The sequence below is a fragment of the Coturnix japonica genome, chromosome 1 (assembly GCF_054131305.1).
Source record: "Coturnix japonica strain WE chromosome 1, WE-NBRP24, whole genome shotgun sequence".
Lineage (NCBI taxonomy): Eukaryota > Metazoa > Chordata > Aves > Galliformes > Phasianidae > Coturnix > Coturnix japonica.
The window spans coordinates 98,149,372-98,166,028 of record NC_140663.1 but is presented as its reverse complement, the minus strand read 5'-3'; the positions used below and the strand labels follow the sequence as shown (position 1 = coordinate 98,166,028).

Genomic DNA, 16,657 nt, shown 5'->3' with positions numbered 1-16,657 from the left:
GACTTTCTTGAAGCCAAGTTGTGTAATTCTACCCCAATAAACTGTGCAGAATAGGAATTAGGATTTGTGCTACAGCATTTCCACAAATTAGAAATGAAGTCAAACTTTCTGCACTACAAATGTTTTTGTGGGGGGCAGCAAGTGTGGGAAAAGGCAGGAAATGCTATCAAACATTTCTAAATGTGTTGAACACAAACACTTCCATGCCATGATGGCACAGTGGCATTTCACTCACTGTCAGTTGATTTAATCCCATCGTAACAGACTTCAGTGTTCTAGAATGGCTTGTGGTGCATTCTCACCATGTGCTTTAAATAGGCTGATCTATTACTCTACACTTCGCATTCCTTGCCTGGATCCATCTCATCAGGCTTCTGTATCCAAAACAATCACCTCCTCAGTTTTGCCATTTATACAATTCTCTGCTTAAATCAAAGGGAAGAAATGGTATTTTAAAAGAATCTGAGCTCTGCTGAGACTCCAGAAATGAGCAGAAGTTTGCTTTGTGTTGAAATGACAGGATCAGAAAAAGAATGCGGTTCCAAAACATTAACTCTTCATGAAAACTGCTTTGGTGCTTCAGCCAAAAACATCCTCCTAGTTCACATCAAAGGACAGCAGACAGCCTTCATGTCCCCACATGGCTGTCAAAACGTGTGTATTCTCACTACAGCAGTATTTCTTTGCTATACACCCCCCTGGACGCCTTGGAGTTCTTTGCCTCAGTTTCCTCATTTATAAAACAAAAGCAGTGTTTTCCCTTCCTTTGAGACTTTCAGATAAAAGGTCATTGAAAATAATATCCAAACGCTACTACTTCTTACTGTTTCTGAGCCTCAATAATTCATTCCCTGCTGAGCTTCTGGGTTGTAATGCAAATTGACTGGCATATTACATTCGTCACTTGTCTTATTGCATTTGCATTGGCCTCCATTTTCAGTAAAATCAGAATAAAACGTGATTTAAAAATTGATAGGAAACACAGGCAGCAAATCATCCTGGTTGTACCAAGAAAATAACATCTAATGCTCTAAGCATATATACACAACTTGTGCCTGTTCTGCAGTGACTTCTTCAGGAAATGTTTGGACTTGGACTTCAGATTTAACAGTCAGAAGCTCAGCCTGAGGTGGTGGTGAGCACCTATCCACATCAAGGCCCAGATAAAAGTGGTACTCAGAGGAGAGGCAAGAGAAAGGAGCCAAGGTGGCACTAGTAAAGTACCACTCATTCCAGGAGAAGGGCTTTGCTTCTTTTGTCTCTCTTTTAAAAAAATAAAGCTCTGCCTGGAGTATGAAGTGAAAGCAGTTGCACTGTACTTCATTAGACATCCAGGGAAAACATTTGTCATGGAGTGAGGGAAGAGAAGGACATGGCATAGCTCTGGTTAGACACGACATTCCTCCATTGCTTTCTTGAACTCCCCAACACACGTCCCTTTTTCTGGCCTGCTTTATCTCCAAACTCTTTCATTTTCCTTCCAGGTTTTGTGGTTTACATTTTTCAAAGGAAGCATAAGTGGCTTTGATCATCATTCCTAGTGCTCCCCTAGCACCCAAATCTGGTTCACTGCAAGTGTATGGAGTGAAGGGGTCAGTAGTTTTCTACAAGGACTGCACCAAATGCTATTTCTCTTTTCCATCCTACAGGTTAAGCATTTCTTAGGTACTCGGAAGGAGCCCAGGGCTTATGGATCACAAACAGGCATCTGCTTTGTTGCTTGGGACTTAGGAAGGATCCTATGGATGTCTGTAACTAGAGATGTGAGTCATGTCTGCAGTCTGGAACATCAGTACCTTGGTGGAAGCTGTTCCTGATTTGAACTTCTTCTGAGACTAGAATCTGGCTTTGTGTTTTCCACTCTCTGCAGCATACATTTTTTAAAACTTCATGTTAAGCACTCATACAAGACATCAGAGATGGAACTCTTTAACCAGCAAGGCCCGGGCTTTATTTTTCTCCCTTTCACCTCTGAAATTCAGAGCCTGTTCTAGCTTGTTTTTTGGGAGTCAGGACATGATCAGAGTGAAGGATGTCCAGTTTCAGCCAAGCACTCATTTTACAAACCATATATCAGTGAAGTGCTCCAAATTAGCAGTGGTCTGGCAGCAGTGTAAAAAAAAAAAAAAAAAAAAAAAAAAGGCTGCAAGAAAGAGACTGTGTAATTGTGCTTGTCATGAAGAAGAATATAGTCAGCAGCTGGCGCACAGAAATGTCTCAAACCTATATGGGAGTTAGAAGAAAATTGAGTAGGCTGATAACCTCTAGCTCAACTAGAAGTTAGCAAGATTCCTCCACCAACTACTACATTCCTGCCACAAACACACGCCATCCTGCTGGTACGTCAGCTGCCTGCCTGCCCAAACATTTCAAAAAGATCTTTGGCAATAACCTCATAACAACATCTTCCAGGCATTGCTTGTTTTTCTTCATTTAGATATATGCATGCAACATAATTCTTGCAAGCTATTTCTTCTGGTAAGAGAGTGCCACCTCATGACTGCTAGAGAGGAATGAAACAACCCACAGTGGTAAAGCAGAAAACATTCACGTGCCCATGATCAGGAAGGGCTGCAATAGCCCATCCTCTTAATTCCTATCAGCTTTCACACAGCTGCACAGCATCCTGAGGCAAGTACTCCTTGCCAAAGATGTGCTTTGTAACCATTGTTCTCACAGAAAAAGCTTAGTATCTTTGCTCAACACGAAGCCTAACCTCAGCATTAAACAAAACTTAATCCCTCAGTAGAACCATATGAAATTATGCAGGCCATTAGACCAGGTGCTTCAAAAGCCTGTTCACTGTTTTTGATCCTTCCCTGCAGGATCTTAGGTACCCTTCCTCTGGGAACAGCACAATTTTGGGTGCAAACACCATCTTCTCCTTACATGCTCAGACAGCTTACCCCATTCCTAGGCATCTCTCCTCAAGCTCAGTAATCTTCCTGTCCCGACACAGCTAACTTTTCTCAGTAGCTTAAATAAATATACTTTAGACTATGGAGAATTTTTGTGGTGGCAGAAAGTCCTAAGGACTCTTCATTTCTTCCATAAATGAGGTATGAAAGTCAAAGAAACTACATTTTTCATGCTCCATCATTAGTTTGAAATATTTGCCCCAAAATCATGCACAGCACATGGATTGATCTGTCTGTGCCTCACTCAGAGACGGTTTAAATATTTAAAACACATGAACAGGGAATGGAGCAAAATGCCCTTTTGCTGGGTTCTGCTTTTTTTTTTAATCCTTTTAAATGAATTCAGGCACTGAGGAAAGTGCTGGATTGAAAACCCTGGAGCCTGAAATGTACGGTTCCTGCTTTTTTTTCTCCAGAATAAAAGTATCAGGAGAGTAGTACCGAAGCTTCCCTAAAATCCTAGTTTTACTGCTGCTATCCTCCTTTATTGGACTCGTTGCTAAATTCTAGGCAGTAATTAAAGATCTGATTCAGCTCCATCCTTGCCACCTCAAACAAAACCAAAGTCAATTAAAGCCAAATGAAATATTAATTTTTCTAAAACGATTATTGATCTTCTAGCAGGTACATTAATAGCATCTATTACAAGACAGGATGCCACACTGCTAAAATATGGATACAGGTTTTGACGTAACTTGAATATTAAACAGTGCTTCAGAAGTGAAAGATTTTGCATCTCATTCCCTAAGGCAGCCAGTTTTTGCTCAGGACTGCAGTTCAAAATATGCTGCTAAAGTTGACAGATATCTGACATTATTAACCTGAAAGCATCAACTTATCTTAAGTCTCATCCTATGAACTGAAGAAAAAATAGAAAAAAATCAAAATGCACTTGAGATTCAGTGGGAGGATTTTAATAGCACAGATGATTTTCTTCACATAACAGCCAGAAGGGCAAAGAACAGCAAAAGTTCATCAAAAATCTGGACTGCTTTCAGTCTGGGATCAGTTGGTTCCTTTGTTATGATAATGGTAACAACTGAATCCATATATCTAATTTAAGCCTTAATTAAAAATCATCATTATTACAGGTAAATTTTTAAGATTAATTTATTTGAAAATTTTCCTCTGAAAGAATTTTAGTAAGGTGCCTCCGGTGGCGCAGTGGTAGGAATGCCGCTTGCAACACCGGAGGCCCTGGGTTCGAATCCCCCTGTGGCGCGGGTGGTAGAAGTGCCGCTCTGCTACACAGGAGGCTCAAATCCCAGGGGTTGGACTCAATGATCTCTAAGGTCCCTTCCAACCTGCACAAGACTGTGATACTGTGATACTGTGAGATAACCTGTCCTAAATAATAGCACTAACAACTGCTTAATTGCTTTAGTTCTTTCCCATGGTGTAAGTGGGAGGACTGAAAGTCCATATTAACAAAACTAACTCGGGTGTTTCTTCTCCTCCTTCTGAAGCAAACACATCAGTTTGTTAGTTGCTTGCTTACTTACAGTAAGAACAAGAAAGCAGTTGTGCTGTTATTAACCAGAGTGCAGAGCTGGACCATTCCAACTCTCTGTCCCTCATATCCCCATTCCCATTTGGCTTTTTCACGTATGTGTGACAGTTCCTGTGGTGCTGTCAAGAGCCAGAGCTTTCTTCTGAGCACCTCTGAATCTGTACAAGTCCTCTTGGGACTCTTTCTGGTAAAATACAAATCAAAATTACCGTCTCTGAAACTGAGATATTTTTAGGAAATTGATTTCTTCAAGCTGTCTCTGCTAAAAGCAAGTACCACCTACCCATGTTTAGCTTATTTTCCAGCCCACCTAAAAAGGATGCACTGCTACAAAACTGCTCAGTCATTTCTACCAGTAAATTTTGTTGCTTACCAAAAATCCAAGTGATTTTTTATCATTTATTTCTTCTTTTCTTTCTTTCTTTCTTTTTCTTTTTAATGATACATTTACAGACATCAGATCTCACCAACATCTGCCTGGCAGAAACAAGTGCTTTACCCCAACCTCTCTTTCATCTCCTCCTCCTACTTCACAACAGCTAAACCAGGCTTCAGCAATGCCATTAGCCACAAATCTAGAAACAGCCACCAAATACTTTGTGGGTGACTCATATTTTGCTGTCAAAAAGCTAGTGATCTTTCTTGTTTCCTACATTTTACAGCATACCAAGCTGCGTGCTCACACTGTTTTGTCTGTAATCCTGGGTTCAGAAACATTTCCACAGTAAAATGTGACACTTTTATAAAAAGCTCTAAGTCACTAATCTTTAGCACAGAGCAAAGAGTGGATGTTCTATTCTTTTTTAAGTACCATTCTAAGAAGAGAAACAAAAAACATCCAGACACATAAACTGAAATTATATGTTTAAGAAGTCTGTGTTGCAAGAGGTGAGAAAGTTCACTTGCATTTTAACAGAATTCTTGTCTTGCAGGCATGAAAGCACAAGTGTGCAGCAAGTACAAGCCATTATAAAAATGTTTCTACAGCAATCACCATTCTTACTGTAGTTTTTTTATTATCATTATTATTTTTCCCAGCCATCCCTTGGCATAATGGCATAACTTTTATTTTCTTTCCTAGGATCTATATCCATCCCATATTCATCTTCTACCTCCCCAGCAAAGGGTGGAGAGACAGGAACCCACTGTTGAGGAGGTGATCTCATTCAGTTCTCGAGTCTTTGCAGATCAGTGAGGAACATGAGGTAGTCTACCTTTTGTTCCCCAAGATGAGAAATGCAACAGCTCAGACAGTGGCTTCTTCAGCTTCCTGTTATCCAAATCTTGCTTTTCGTACAGTGTCCTTTGAGAGGTGAGAACAGGGGACTCAGAGTTCTTAGAGGAACAGAGGCTCCCTTTTGCTTCTCCTAGCCAGAGGCCACATTGTTACTGCAGGTAACCAGCTGTGGCATAGTATTGCAACACACTGGCAGGATGATGCTTGAGTGGGATCTCCTCTCCTATAGAATCATTTTTTGTAGGGAGGGACCTCAAAGCCCATGGAAAAAGAAAGCTGTGGGCAGGGCAGCTGCCTACCAGCTCAGGCTGACCAGGGCCCCATCCAACCTGGCCTTGGGTGCCCCCAGGGATGGAGCATCTTCACAGGACAGGTGCTCCAGCCCTCTGATCATCCCTGTTGCACTTCTCTGGACCCAATACCTCTACAGCTTCCTTGTGCTGGGGGCCTTAGGCCTGGGCTCAGTATTCCAAATGGGGCCTCATGAGGGCAGAGTAGGAGGGAAAAATCTGAGATCCATCTTTGCCATGCATTTTTCCCTGTGGTTAGATGCTGCATTGTTTGATATACCGAATTTCCCAGATTTAGTCAGCAGAAAAAATGCAATCATCATCCATTTGAAAAGGCACAGCTGAAAAAAATGATTTAAATTCATGTGTATCAGGGAAGCTTGATTTGCTGGGCATGGCCTGAATATAAGGCTAAATGAAGGTTAAATATTGGCTGAATAGTAATTGTACTGTGTCTCTGAGAAGATGTTTATTGAGAATGTATGCGGGAACCGTAGCTAAAAATGGCAGCACATTTGGAGACTGACTGGGATAATCTTTTCTACCTTCCTCAGACTAAGCTACATGTAACCAGAAAGCAAGGAATTAGATACAAAATATTCAGTAAAGTAAATTTCATGTACTCATTGATCCTTGTGGGTCCCTTCCAAATCAGGATATCCTATGATTTTATAATTCTTGAAAGGAAAAATATTAACTAAGTTAAGTATTTCTAATGGAGCATTTTACCATTGGAAATTATCGTCTCAGTGACACTGAAATCTCTGCCAAGGGAAACAAATGTGTGCATTTTTTTAATATTTTGAAAAAGACCAAAATATGGTTATCATATACTAATTTGTGTTCCATTAATACATCAGTTTTGGAAAAGTCAGAATGAAAGCAGGATGCTTTGACTGATCCAAGATGAACTGCGCATAGAAATTAGAATCAAGGAATCTCTCTTTGTAGCACACTTCTGGTACTTAATAAACACAGGAGAAATGTTCAAGTACAAGCACAGAAAGTCACTGTGCCATACAGGAGTTTAAGAGATAAGGTGCACATTCATCTAATTACCTCAGTATTGGTGTTTAAGCAAAATACACCCATTTTCTGACCTGTGCACAAGGTAAGGTGTGAAAGTTGGCTCTGATGCTGTGAGTCAGAATCCCCTTTTTCTTCATAACTCCTACAGCAATAGTATTACCATGAGTGCTGTTATAGGGGTTACAGAAAATAATCTCCAGGAGTAGAGAATTATATAATGCTTGTGTTTGGTTTTAAAAGGTTCTTGTTTTACAAATGAATTTTAGACAAAGTAAATTGAAATCTCTACAGTAATACTCAGAAGAGGATGTTACAACTAAAAAGAGGCTGAAGTTAGTGTGCTAGGAACATTCCACACACACCTGGAAGTCTCAGCTCCCAGCTGAGACATTGTACAAAATTCACTACTCACATGAAAGAGCAAAACTCTCCTCACCCCAGAAATGGGGACACTCTACCATATTCTGTGGCTGCTCCACTCCTCAGTTGCTGAGATCTCACTCTGGGCTGAATTGTGAAGCAAACTTTCCATGCAAAGACTGAATATGGTTCAATCTTTTGCAGCAGGAAGTTTGCTTCAGAGGAAAACCACATTATGTTGGACCTTACAATCCACTTGACATTGTGACCATCAGTCAAGAGGATGCAGTCAAAAATTGGCTGCAAGAACTGCAACCTCCCCCATTTCATTTAATCATGTATCTTACAAGCTATTCTTATCACAGGAGCAGGATTTGAAAATAAAATATTCTGTTGTCTTGAAAACTACCCCAAATAGCACAGAAGCTGAGGGAGGGCGATCCCATGGGTAATCTACAGTACACTGACCCAGAGCTGGACAGCACAATTTTTCAGACCTAATGTATATTTGACACTGATTCTTATTCTCCTAACATTTGGACAGTGTTGTATTTTTTATTACTCCCATCGCAAAGTGAAATAATACATGGCAAGTGTACATGACACAACAAATCATTGCGTAAGTGATCACAAAATCTTAAATTAAGAGTGCTGTGAGGATAGGCACCAAGTCACTCTGGGTTACCACAGCGAACCTTTATACCACTGCGAGACAGTGGTAAGCATAAGCCTAAATAGCAGCAGACAGCACAAACAGTCTGTAACCTCAAAATAAATGCACAGGGCAACTTTACAAGAGTAATGAATGTGGAGGTGTCATCAATTTTGTCATTAACTCGAGGCAGTCAAAGGTGGGGTTATAATCTTACCCTCATATCAACAACAGCTTTGAGGGAATTATTTTGTCATTCTCATAGACTGCACTTGCAGATAATAAGCTTGATAAAACCTCACATTCTAGCTGCAAGAAAAATTATTGACGGGATGCACAGAAACTGAGCCAGTCCATAGAATCATAGAATCACCAAGGTTGGAAAGGACCTCTAAGATCATCCAGTCCAATCATCCACCTATCACCAGTATTTCCCACTAACCTGTGTCCCCCAGTACAATAGGTGTCCCTGCCTATAGCAGGAGGTTGGAACTGGATGATCTTAAAGGTCCATACCAACCCAAACCATTCTATGATTCTATTATAGATACACAGCATCCACACCCTGGCACAGGTACCTTGGGGCCACAGCTCTGTGTCAACTTTAAGGTGGTCAGAAAGATGCTCAGCAGGCCGCCTTCTGCTCACAAGACACTCCTCACTTTGCAGTGCAGCTCAAGGCTCTGTGCTGTTCAGCTCCTCAACCGTTGAGCAAGAATAATAAGCACTTAGGGAATAAATGAAATATTAGGTGAATTGGCTGTATGGTAATGGGATTATCCAAAATAGTAACTAACGTCTGATTTCAGATACATGGAACTAATCCCAGTACTGTCAGCAGGATCTTTTTGTTCCTGTTAGAAAGCTAAACCGTGAAAATGCTGCAGTGTTAGCTTGTATACTTAAAAAAAAGCAAAAAATCTCTTTCACCAAAACCCATAATTCACTTTGCCGTCTATAACGTAAAAGGACCAAAATTCAGTTGTGACATTCTGCATAGTTCTGACCCAGGAAATGGGACAAGGAATGGTAACCACAACAGTGCAATTCTTTCAGGATAAAATGGCAATTTTTATGACTGTGGTTACAGCTCACCAAGTTCTAACTGCACATTAAGTATAATTTAATAATAACCATCATAATAATGTAATATGGCTATTAATTTTATTTCAGAGGTAATTTCCCCAACAACACTTAGTTATGATGTTGCAGCCTGTGTAAACATAAAATAAAAAGACCAAAACACTGCTATTAAGTAAGACCTAAGAGAAAACTACAACATATACTAGGGCCGACTATTTGAGTTTAGAGGAGTGAGAGAGCCAAGGGGAACCATCACGTCAGCTCACAGTGAGTTGAAAGTCCAACATGCAGCTAGATGAACAGGTGCAAGATAAAGCCCACAGCAGTGCAACCTAATCCTGCTTCTGCCTTTCTAGAGTGCCAGGGAGCAGAGACAGATGGAGCAGGAGGTTGTGGAGCTTCCTCACAAGGATTTACAGGGCTGGCAGCTACCCCACGCAGCCGAGATTGTCCTTCAGTCACCACCAGGCACCCTGGCTTCACTTGACACCCCTCAGCTATGGGGACTTAGCAGGGCCTGAGCATCTAGTCTCAAGGTCTTCACTGGACTGCAGTGTTCCTGCTTGAACAGACCACTCCCTCCAGTTTTAATTAAGAGTTTTAATTAATCTAAAATGAATTATTTGGGTCTCCTAATTTCTCTGCCTATTTTAAAGAAGTCCAATTAATGCTGAGCTAAGAGGCTCTGAAATTTCCTTATCCAGTTTTCATCTGCCCAGAAGGGATTTAGTTGAAGTGAAACACTAGTCAAAATGTCAAACCACGGTTATTTTTAAAGCCATTGTACAGCAGATCTCTGGCTACATGTAAACCAGATGATTATTGAATAACCATGCAATACTTGTAAACTCGAAGTCTTAAATACCCTCACACAAGATGTAACCTCATCCATAAACTTCAGAATTTAGAGCAAACAATGAGAGCCACATTTCTTTCTTTAGGATAATTTAAAATGATAATGTAAATTTTAAAATGTATGTATTAGGTAAAATATGATAAAGGAACAAGTTTAAGGAACCCTGGGCCAGCACAGACACAAGCTGGCAAATCCATGCAATATAGCCTTGCAGAAATCTTTCTGTTCCGCCTCCAGATGCATGCAGGTTCACTGGCAATCACTTCAGTGGTCTCTGAAACTGTGGGACATTTCATTCTGGAATTACTGTGGTCCACTCAGAGACTTTTTAATGTATCAGCAATCTAAGCTTTTAAAGCCTTTTCACACACGCACGCACCTCGACAGATTTAGTTATTTCTTGATTTGAAATTGTTTGCTTCAGAAGTCCTGATTTGTTCATTCCAGCCCTGAAATTATTTTGTCTAGCTACGGAAAATGAACAGGTATTAAACCTCTGTGGGAATGGAAGACTAAATTAAAATGCAGAGATGGATCAAAATTTCAAATTCAGCTAGATTTTAATGAACAGTAACTCAAACATACTTTGATTAATCTTCTTGACTTCTGCAGAAAATTGCTCCCTTCTTTTCCAGTGGTCAAATTAATGTTTCCTAAGCAAAACAGCAGGAACAGTATGTACTTCATTAGAACACAGGAAAGTAATTTTTGAAAAGTAACTTTTGAAGGCACTTCGGTATTTTTTAATTTAATCTTATTGCCTTTTTAATGAAAACTTCAGATTTTCTGCTCATTTTAAAGTTAAATTTCTCCAGTAAAGGAATTAGAAACACATAAGTGTCAGGGATGACACGCTCCATCAGGACAACACATCCAAGTGTAACTGATCTCATCATGCCAAAGAATCTGATTGGAAGCCAGACCAGAGATGGATCTGAGACAACAGGAATACATCAGTACTGGCTGCTCCCAGCCCTCTCTGCCTCCAGGCTGGTGATGCCACCATCAAATTTCTGCACAGGGACATTACTGGTGGGCATGGTGATGATGGGTTGTTGGGTGGACTAGATGACCTTAGAGTTCCTTTCCAATGTTAACAATTCTATGAAAGGAAATGGTGCTTTGGGAAGGTGCTGCACATCTAGTGCATTTGTCTCTTGTATAGTGCTCTGCGAGCTGTCAAGCTCCTCTGCCGTTTTGTGTGGAAGATGATCTCCTTTAGACTAAAAATCTTACAGGAAATCTCACAATGAACAATGTTGTCATTATGACATCTGGTGTCCATCCTTCCTTCACACCTCTGAAACGAACAGTAAAATGGTAAGATTTTTGTATTTCTGCTTGTGTGCTACTTGAAAAATGAAATGCAAACATGACCTATGCTGCAAAAGCAAGAAAAACAAAGGCCTGAGTAGCCCAGCCAGGGAAAGAGAAGTTAAGACTGGTAAGCAAAGCAGAAGTATGTTTGCTTTTCTAGCAAGTAGAACAAGTGAGGCATTTTTCATGCTAAAGCTTCAGTCACCACTCCTGAGTGTTTGTGATGTGGAGAGAAGTACTGGAGAAGTACCACAGCACAAGAAAAGCCAGCAAATAATTTTGTAAATGTAACAGTACAAATGCAAAAGTTTGAGTACCAAGCACAGCAGCTTTTACCTGTCAGAAATGAGTTACCTGAGACTGAAGAAAAGGTTCAAGAAGATGAGGGAAGAATTATCAAGAGCAGTTAGTACAGTCCTGAAAAAGATCAGAAACATTAAGCTATCCACGTTTGCTCTTCTTGAAACTCTCCATGTCACTTCATAGGGTAGAGAAATAACATTCATTTCCACAGAATGCCATTTGTACTCCCAGAATGAAAGATTTTGTTGTTCTAAATACCTGATGTGTGGGAGATGTATCCAGAGATTACATATCAGTATTTAATAAGTATATGACATACAGCATTTAACTGAGGTTTGCTTAGGAACATGTAGCTAATAATATACAAATAATTAAAGGAAAGTCATCACACCCTCTCCATGTAAACACATTTTGTTGGGAATATGCATTTTCTTCATAAACTCCTTTCTCCTTATCTTTTTCCTAGTCTGCTGTGTTTCCCCCTCCATTACTGAGCAACAGTATTTTATTGTTGTATTTCCCTAAGTATTCTGCTTCACATGGGACATGTTCTCCAAGTCACAGCTCCCCACCACATCCAGATTTTTTTCAGCCAGAAGACACCCTGAATTAGACCCTGAACTCAGAATGGCTGCTTATCTCCACATCTCTTAATGCAATCTAGTAAATTACAGATTTGTTGCACTACAGCAGCTGCCAGAGTGATGTTCAGCAGAGGAAGGTAACAAAGCAGATAACAAAGGAAGGTAACAAAGCAGATAGCCCCTATAATCTAAATTCAACCCCACAAACTATTACAACATTCCCCAGGAACTCTGCTGTTGTTCGTACAGCCTAAACGTCAAAGTAGAGTAATTAAAAGGTGAATCTCTTGGGAAACCAAGCCAACCTGTGGATCACAAGCTCAGGACTTAGCTCCAACAGAGGAAAGATTTTACGGAAGTTCCTCAGCTTTGGCAGCTGCTGGGTGTGGTGGTGTGGGTTTGTTACACAGTCATCTGTCAGGGAACAAAAGGATGACAAAAGGAAGTCATACACATTCTCAACAAGCAGTCTGAAACTCAGCAGTAGGCGAGCCATTCACTGATTAAACACAGGAAGAAGAACTGCATTTAATAAAGAATATTAAGACTTTGGTCACGGATGTACTGTGTGCTAATATACATACACATAGAAGAAGGCTAGACACCATAAAATTACTTTCTAAGCTAAACCTCGTGTGAGGTAAAGCCTATTACTTTTCTGGCATGTGTCATTTTACATACACTTCTCCGCCTCTTTGAAAAATAATTAAGGTTTTGGGAAAGCAGTGGGTTGTTATAACAGCACTTCTTCCTTCTCTGTTACAGGAATGACATGCCAAGCTCGAAGTTCATATGTTACAAGTGAGATCCTATGGGGTTACCGATTCACCCCTGTCCTCACTCTGGAGGATGGATTTTATGAAGTTGACTACAATAGTTTTCATGAAACATATGAGACCAACACCCCAGTTTACAGTGCCAAAGAGCTGGCAGAGATGGCCAGCCGAGCAGAACTGCCCCTGACTTGGTCTGTTTCCAGCAAGCTGGACCAGCATGCTGAGCTGGAAACTGAAGAGGAAGAGAAGAATCAAGAAGACCAAAATGAAAGAAATGGTGATGTGGCAAACCTAGAGAACGAGTCCAAAGTGTAGAACCAGAGGTGTAAGGGCCACATGACCTTCCTTATATTTTCCCTTTATGTTTCCCTTTTATTTCTTCCACATGCTTTTATTTTTCTTCCTTGTCATTATTAATTCTGGGAAAATAAATACTTCAGATGTGAAATATCTACCTGCCCAGTTCAAACTCAAGAGTTTCACAGACTAAGCTAAGACATAGGTTAAAGCTGCAATACCCATTACTTTCACTGGAATCTCCATCCCCACCCTGATAACGACTGCTGGCTTCCTCTGCACTTCTCTGAGTTCAGACCTCCAGGTTTCTTCAAAGTATCAAAAAAACCACTGGAATATAAACAAGGTAAATTCAAAGGAAAGACTAATTGATGTTCATCAAAGCAACGGGCCTTGGCTCCAGGTTTTTTTTATGCATTTCAGGACAGCTTTGCAAACTGGATGACAATCCTCTGTAAAATGGGCCTTGCAGCTTTAAGAGAACGGTGAGCAGAGGGATCTGCACCCCAACATGATACTGTACATATGCCTTATGTAATTACTTTCTCTTTACATTTAGTAATAAACAACGCATGTACAAAAGTACTGTAGTAAAGAACTTCTAAATAATGTACATAGATGTGTAATTTATATAGGTTTAGAAAACGAGTTCTAGAAATATTGGGATGCAAAAACATGCTACCCCTTGAGTAAGCTCTTCTAATATCCAGAGTGTCATATTGATTCCCCCCGTATATCTATGGCTCTTTTAGTGCATGACATCCTTCTTCAGTGTACCAGACTGGCAGCTATTTTAGAGTACCTCACTGTTTCCCAAACAGGTCATTTTATTGACTCTAAAAAGCCATAAGTCTGGGAGAGGGCAGGGTAGAAAAATTGTAACATACTTACTGATATACTGTGAAAATGTTTACAAACAAGGCAAATCATTCCTGGGTATTTTCTCAGCAGTTGGACATAAATTTAGACCATGGCAAACAAGAATTTCCTGCATACTCCTAATCTAGCAAGCATGTTTCATGCAGAGGTACCAGCCTTTATGTGCAATATCTAGGGAAACACCTCCCTTCTCCCCACTCAAACCATGGGATTTCAATTACATAGTTTGATGCACGAACAGCACAGGCCTATGGAAACCAAGTGGACCTGTTGCATGCAGATGGCAACTACCCAGCCAGGAAGGAAACAGCTGACGCTGCATTCACTTGCCAGCAGCACCGGTGCTTAGTGGGTCCCAACAAATCACAAAACACATGCCATCTTTGGGTGACAGGCTTCAATAGGGCTTCTCAGCAAAACACACGGATCCTGCCACCCGTGCTCAGGAGAGGGGGGTCCCTACATCAGCTCCTCGGCTGCCATAAACCACTACAAATCCTGTGCACCCCAGCATAATGACTTCAGAATTGATGGGGCAAGGACAGCTTGCATAGTTCACACTGCAATGATTGCATCTGGAACAGAGCCGACCCACTCAGTCTGTGGGTCATGCCAGGCCTGTGTGTGCTACGTGCCACCCGCTCAACACAGGTCATGTTGCTCTCAGTTGGCTTTCTCGAGGCCCATCCACAACTACACTTCTGTCAGTGAAAGAAAAGGAAGCTGCAGCCTTCATTTGTTGTGGTTTTTTGTTTCGTTTTGTTTTTACTTTTATACCTGCCTACTCTGGAAAGAATGAGCACATTGAAGGGAGTCCAAAGCATTTTTGTACAGAAACATTTACACTAAAATGGAAAGATTTTTTATTTTATTTTTTTTTTTAAATAAAAGAAACCCTCAGGAGAAACTCAGTGGGCAGGTGGAAATTTTGCACTGTGATATAGCTTTCACTTCAAGTACTTACCTATTTCTTGCTGAAACAACGGCCCCTTGAAAATTTTCACCAGATGTGGCTAATCTATGGAGTTGTGCAGGTCTTCCCGCTGTGCTTAATGCCAAGGAGGAAGAGCAAGGGGTGGGGATAGGTTTGCACATTGGGGATGGTTAGTGCAGGCTGGATAAGAAGTCTTGCTTCAGCTCTGAGCATCTTTTCTAAAGGCTTCCATGGAGCAAGATGATACAAGCAACGGTTCAGAATAGGGATTTTTGTTCTATCCACCCAGGATGGCTGATTTTATCAACTCTGTAAATGTTATTTACACTGATGTTTCAAGAGATACAACTCCTTTTGCTGCAGACATTTTAAAGCTTGGTCATTTGCCCCAGAAGAAGAACAAGCCAAGTCCTCCTGTTGACCCATCACAACCCATCTGTAATGTCACCTAGCACTTGTAAGGCAGGATCACCTCAAAGCTCTGCTGGAAGACAGAAGTTCTGCAGCAGAGAACCTAGTGATAGCATATGGGTAGCCAAGAGCCTATCTGTGTCAGTCTGCAGTCCTGGCAAAAGGTGCATGAGCTGAAAGCAAACCATTCCTCTGAGGATAAACCTGCTTTTTGCTCTTGGAATATACTGGGCCCCTCCATAACTCATTGCTGCAGTTTAAGAAAAGATTGTGTTCCTTAGAACAGCAGCTCAGGGCCCTAATGAAACCTTTTTTTGTGTCCTTTAGCACAAAAAAAAAAAAATAGACTTTAAGCCACTGGGGCATGCGCATGTGTAAGCTATATTTTTGTGAATAGGGCACTTCAAGCTTAAGGTGTGTGTGTTTGTCTTTTACTCTCCCTCCTTCTGTATTTTATTGTCTTTGGTATTCATGTAGCACGGACTGTAAAGTTTATGAAATCTCATTTTTGTAACATAAGCTTAAAAAAATAGAAGCCTCCAAAGCTTTCAATGGGGAAGCTTCACGTAAACTTTGTACTAGAATGTCCCTATCAAACACCTCTATTTTTCTACAATGATTGATTAAGCAGTTTACCAATGTATTTTGTGTCAATGATTTCAACTGAACTGGTAAAAAGACAATTAAGAATTGAATGCTGTTAATTAACAATGGATTTTCAAGCCGTATATGCTGAGTGGCGTTTTCATTATAACAACCTGAGAAATTCATCACCTAATCCTAAACAATATCCTATGAAATAGCAGTGCCCTATGGTTATATTGTTGGCAAATCACGTTTAAGGAACATTAGTAACGCAATATTTTTATTTAATTGGATACAGAATTTATCGAGATCCATTATGTCTCCATATACTTCACTAATACATGTTGATGTCTTTGTCTCAGTGTATCTTGTAATTTGCAGGATCAAAAGAATTTCCAGAGATAAATGTGGACTTTCAGTCATCTACTTCAGCACTCATTTCCTTCTGCAAACAAAAATGCTGCAGGTATTCATACAGACTTCATGCACAGTACTGCAGAGTCATCTCTTGCTTCCTCTCACTCTCTCTAGATATTTGTTCTACAGAACTACAGTCACTGACGTGAGACATCCCAACAAATGTAACTTTGGTTGTCAAAGTGAAATGTCTGCTTCGCTGAATGGCCTTGCTAAAAG

The 16,657-nt window shown here is 40.5% G+C and overlaps 1 protein-coding gene across 2 annotated transcripts in view; it reads left to right on the top strand.

The window, feature by feature from the left end:
• KCNJ6 (potassium inwardly rectifying channel subfamily J member 6) overlaps positions 1-16,164 on the top strand; it is a 152,749-nt gene extending 136,585 nt beyond the window's left edge. For both annotated transcript variants that reach the window (XM_015882487.3, XM_015882478.3), the window contains one exon: positions 12,905-16,164. In XM_015882487.3, the coding sequence (XP_015737973.1) occupies positions 12,905-13,230 (326 nt within the window). In that variant the 3' untranslated portion in view covers positions 13,231-16,164. The remainder of the gene's footprint in view (positions 1-12,904) is intronic.
• The last annotated feature ends 493 nt before the right edge of the window (positions 16,165-16,657 follow it).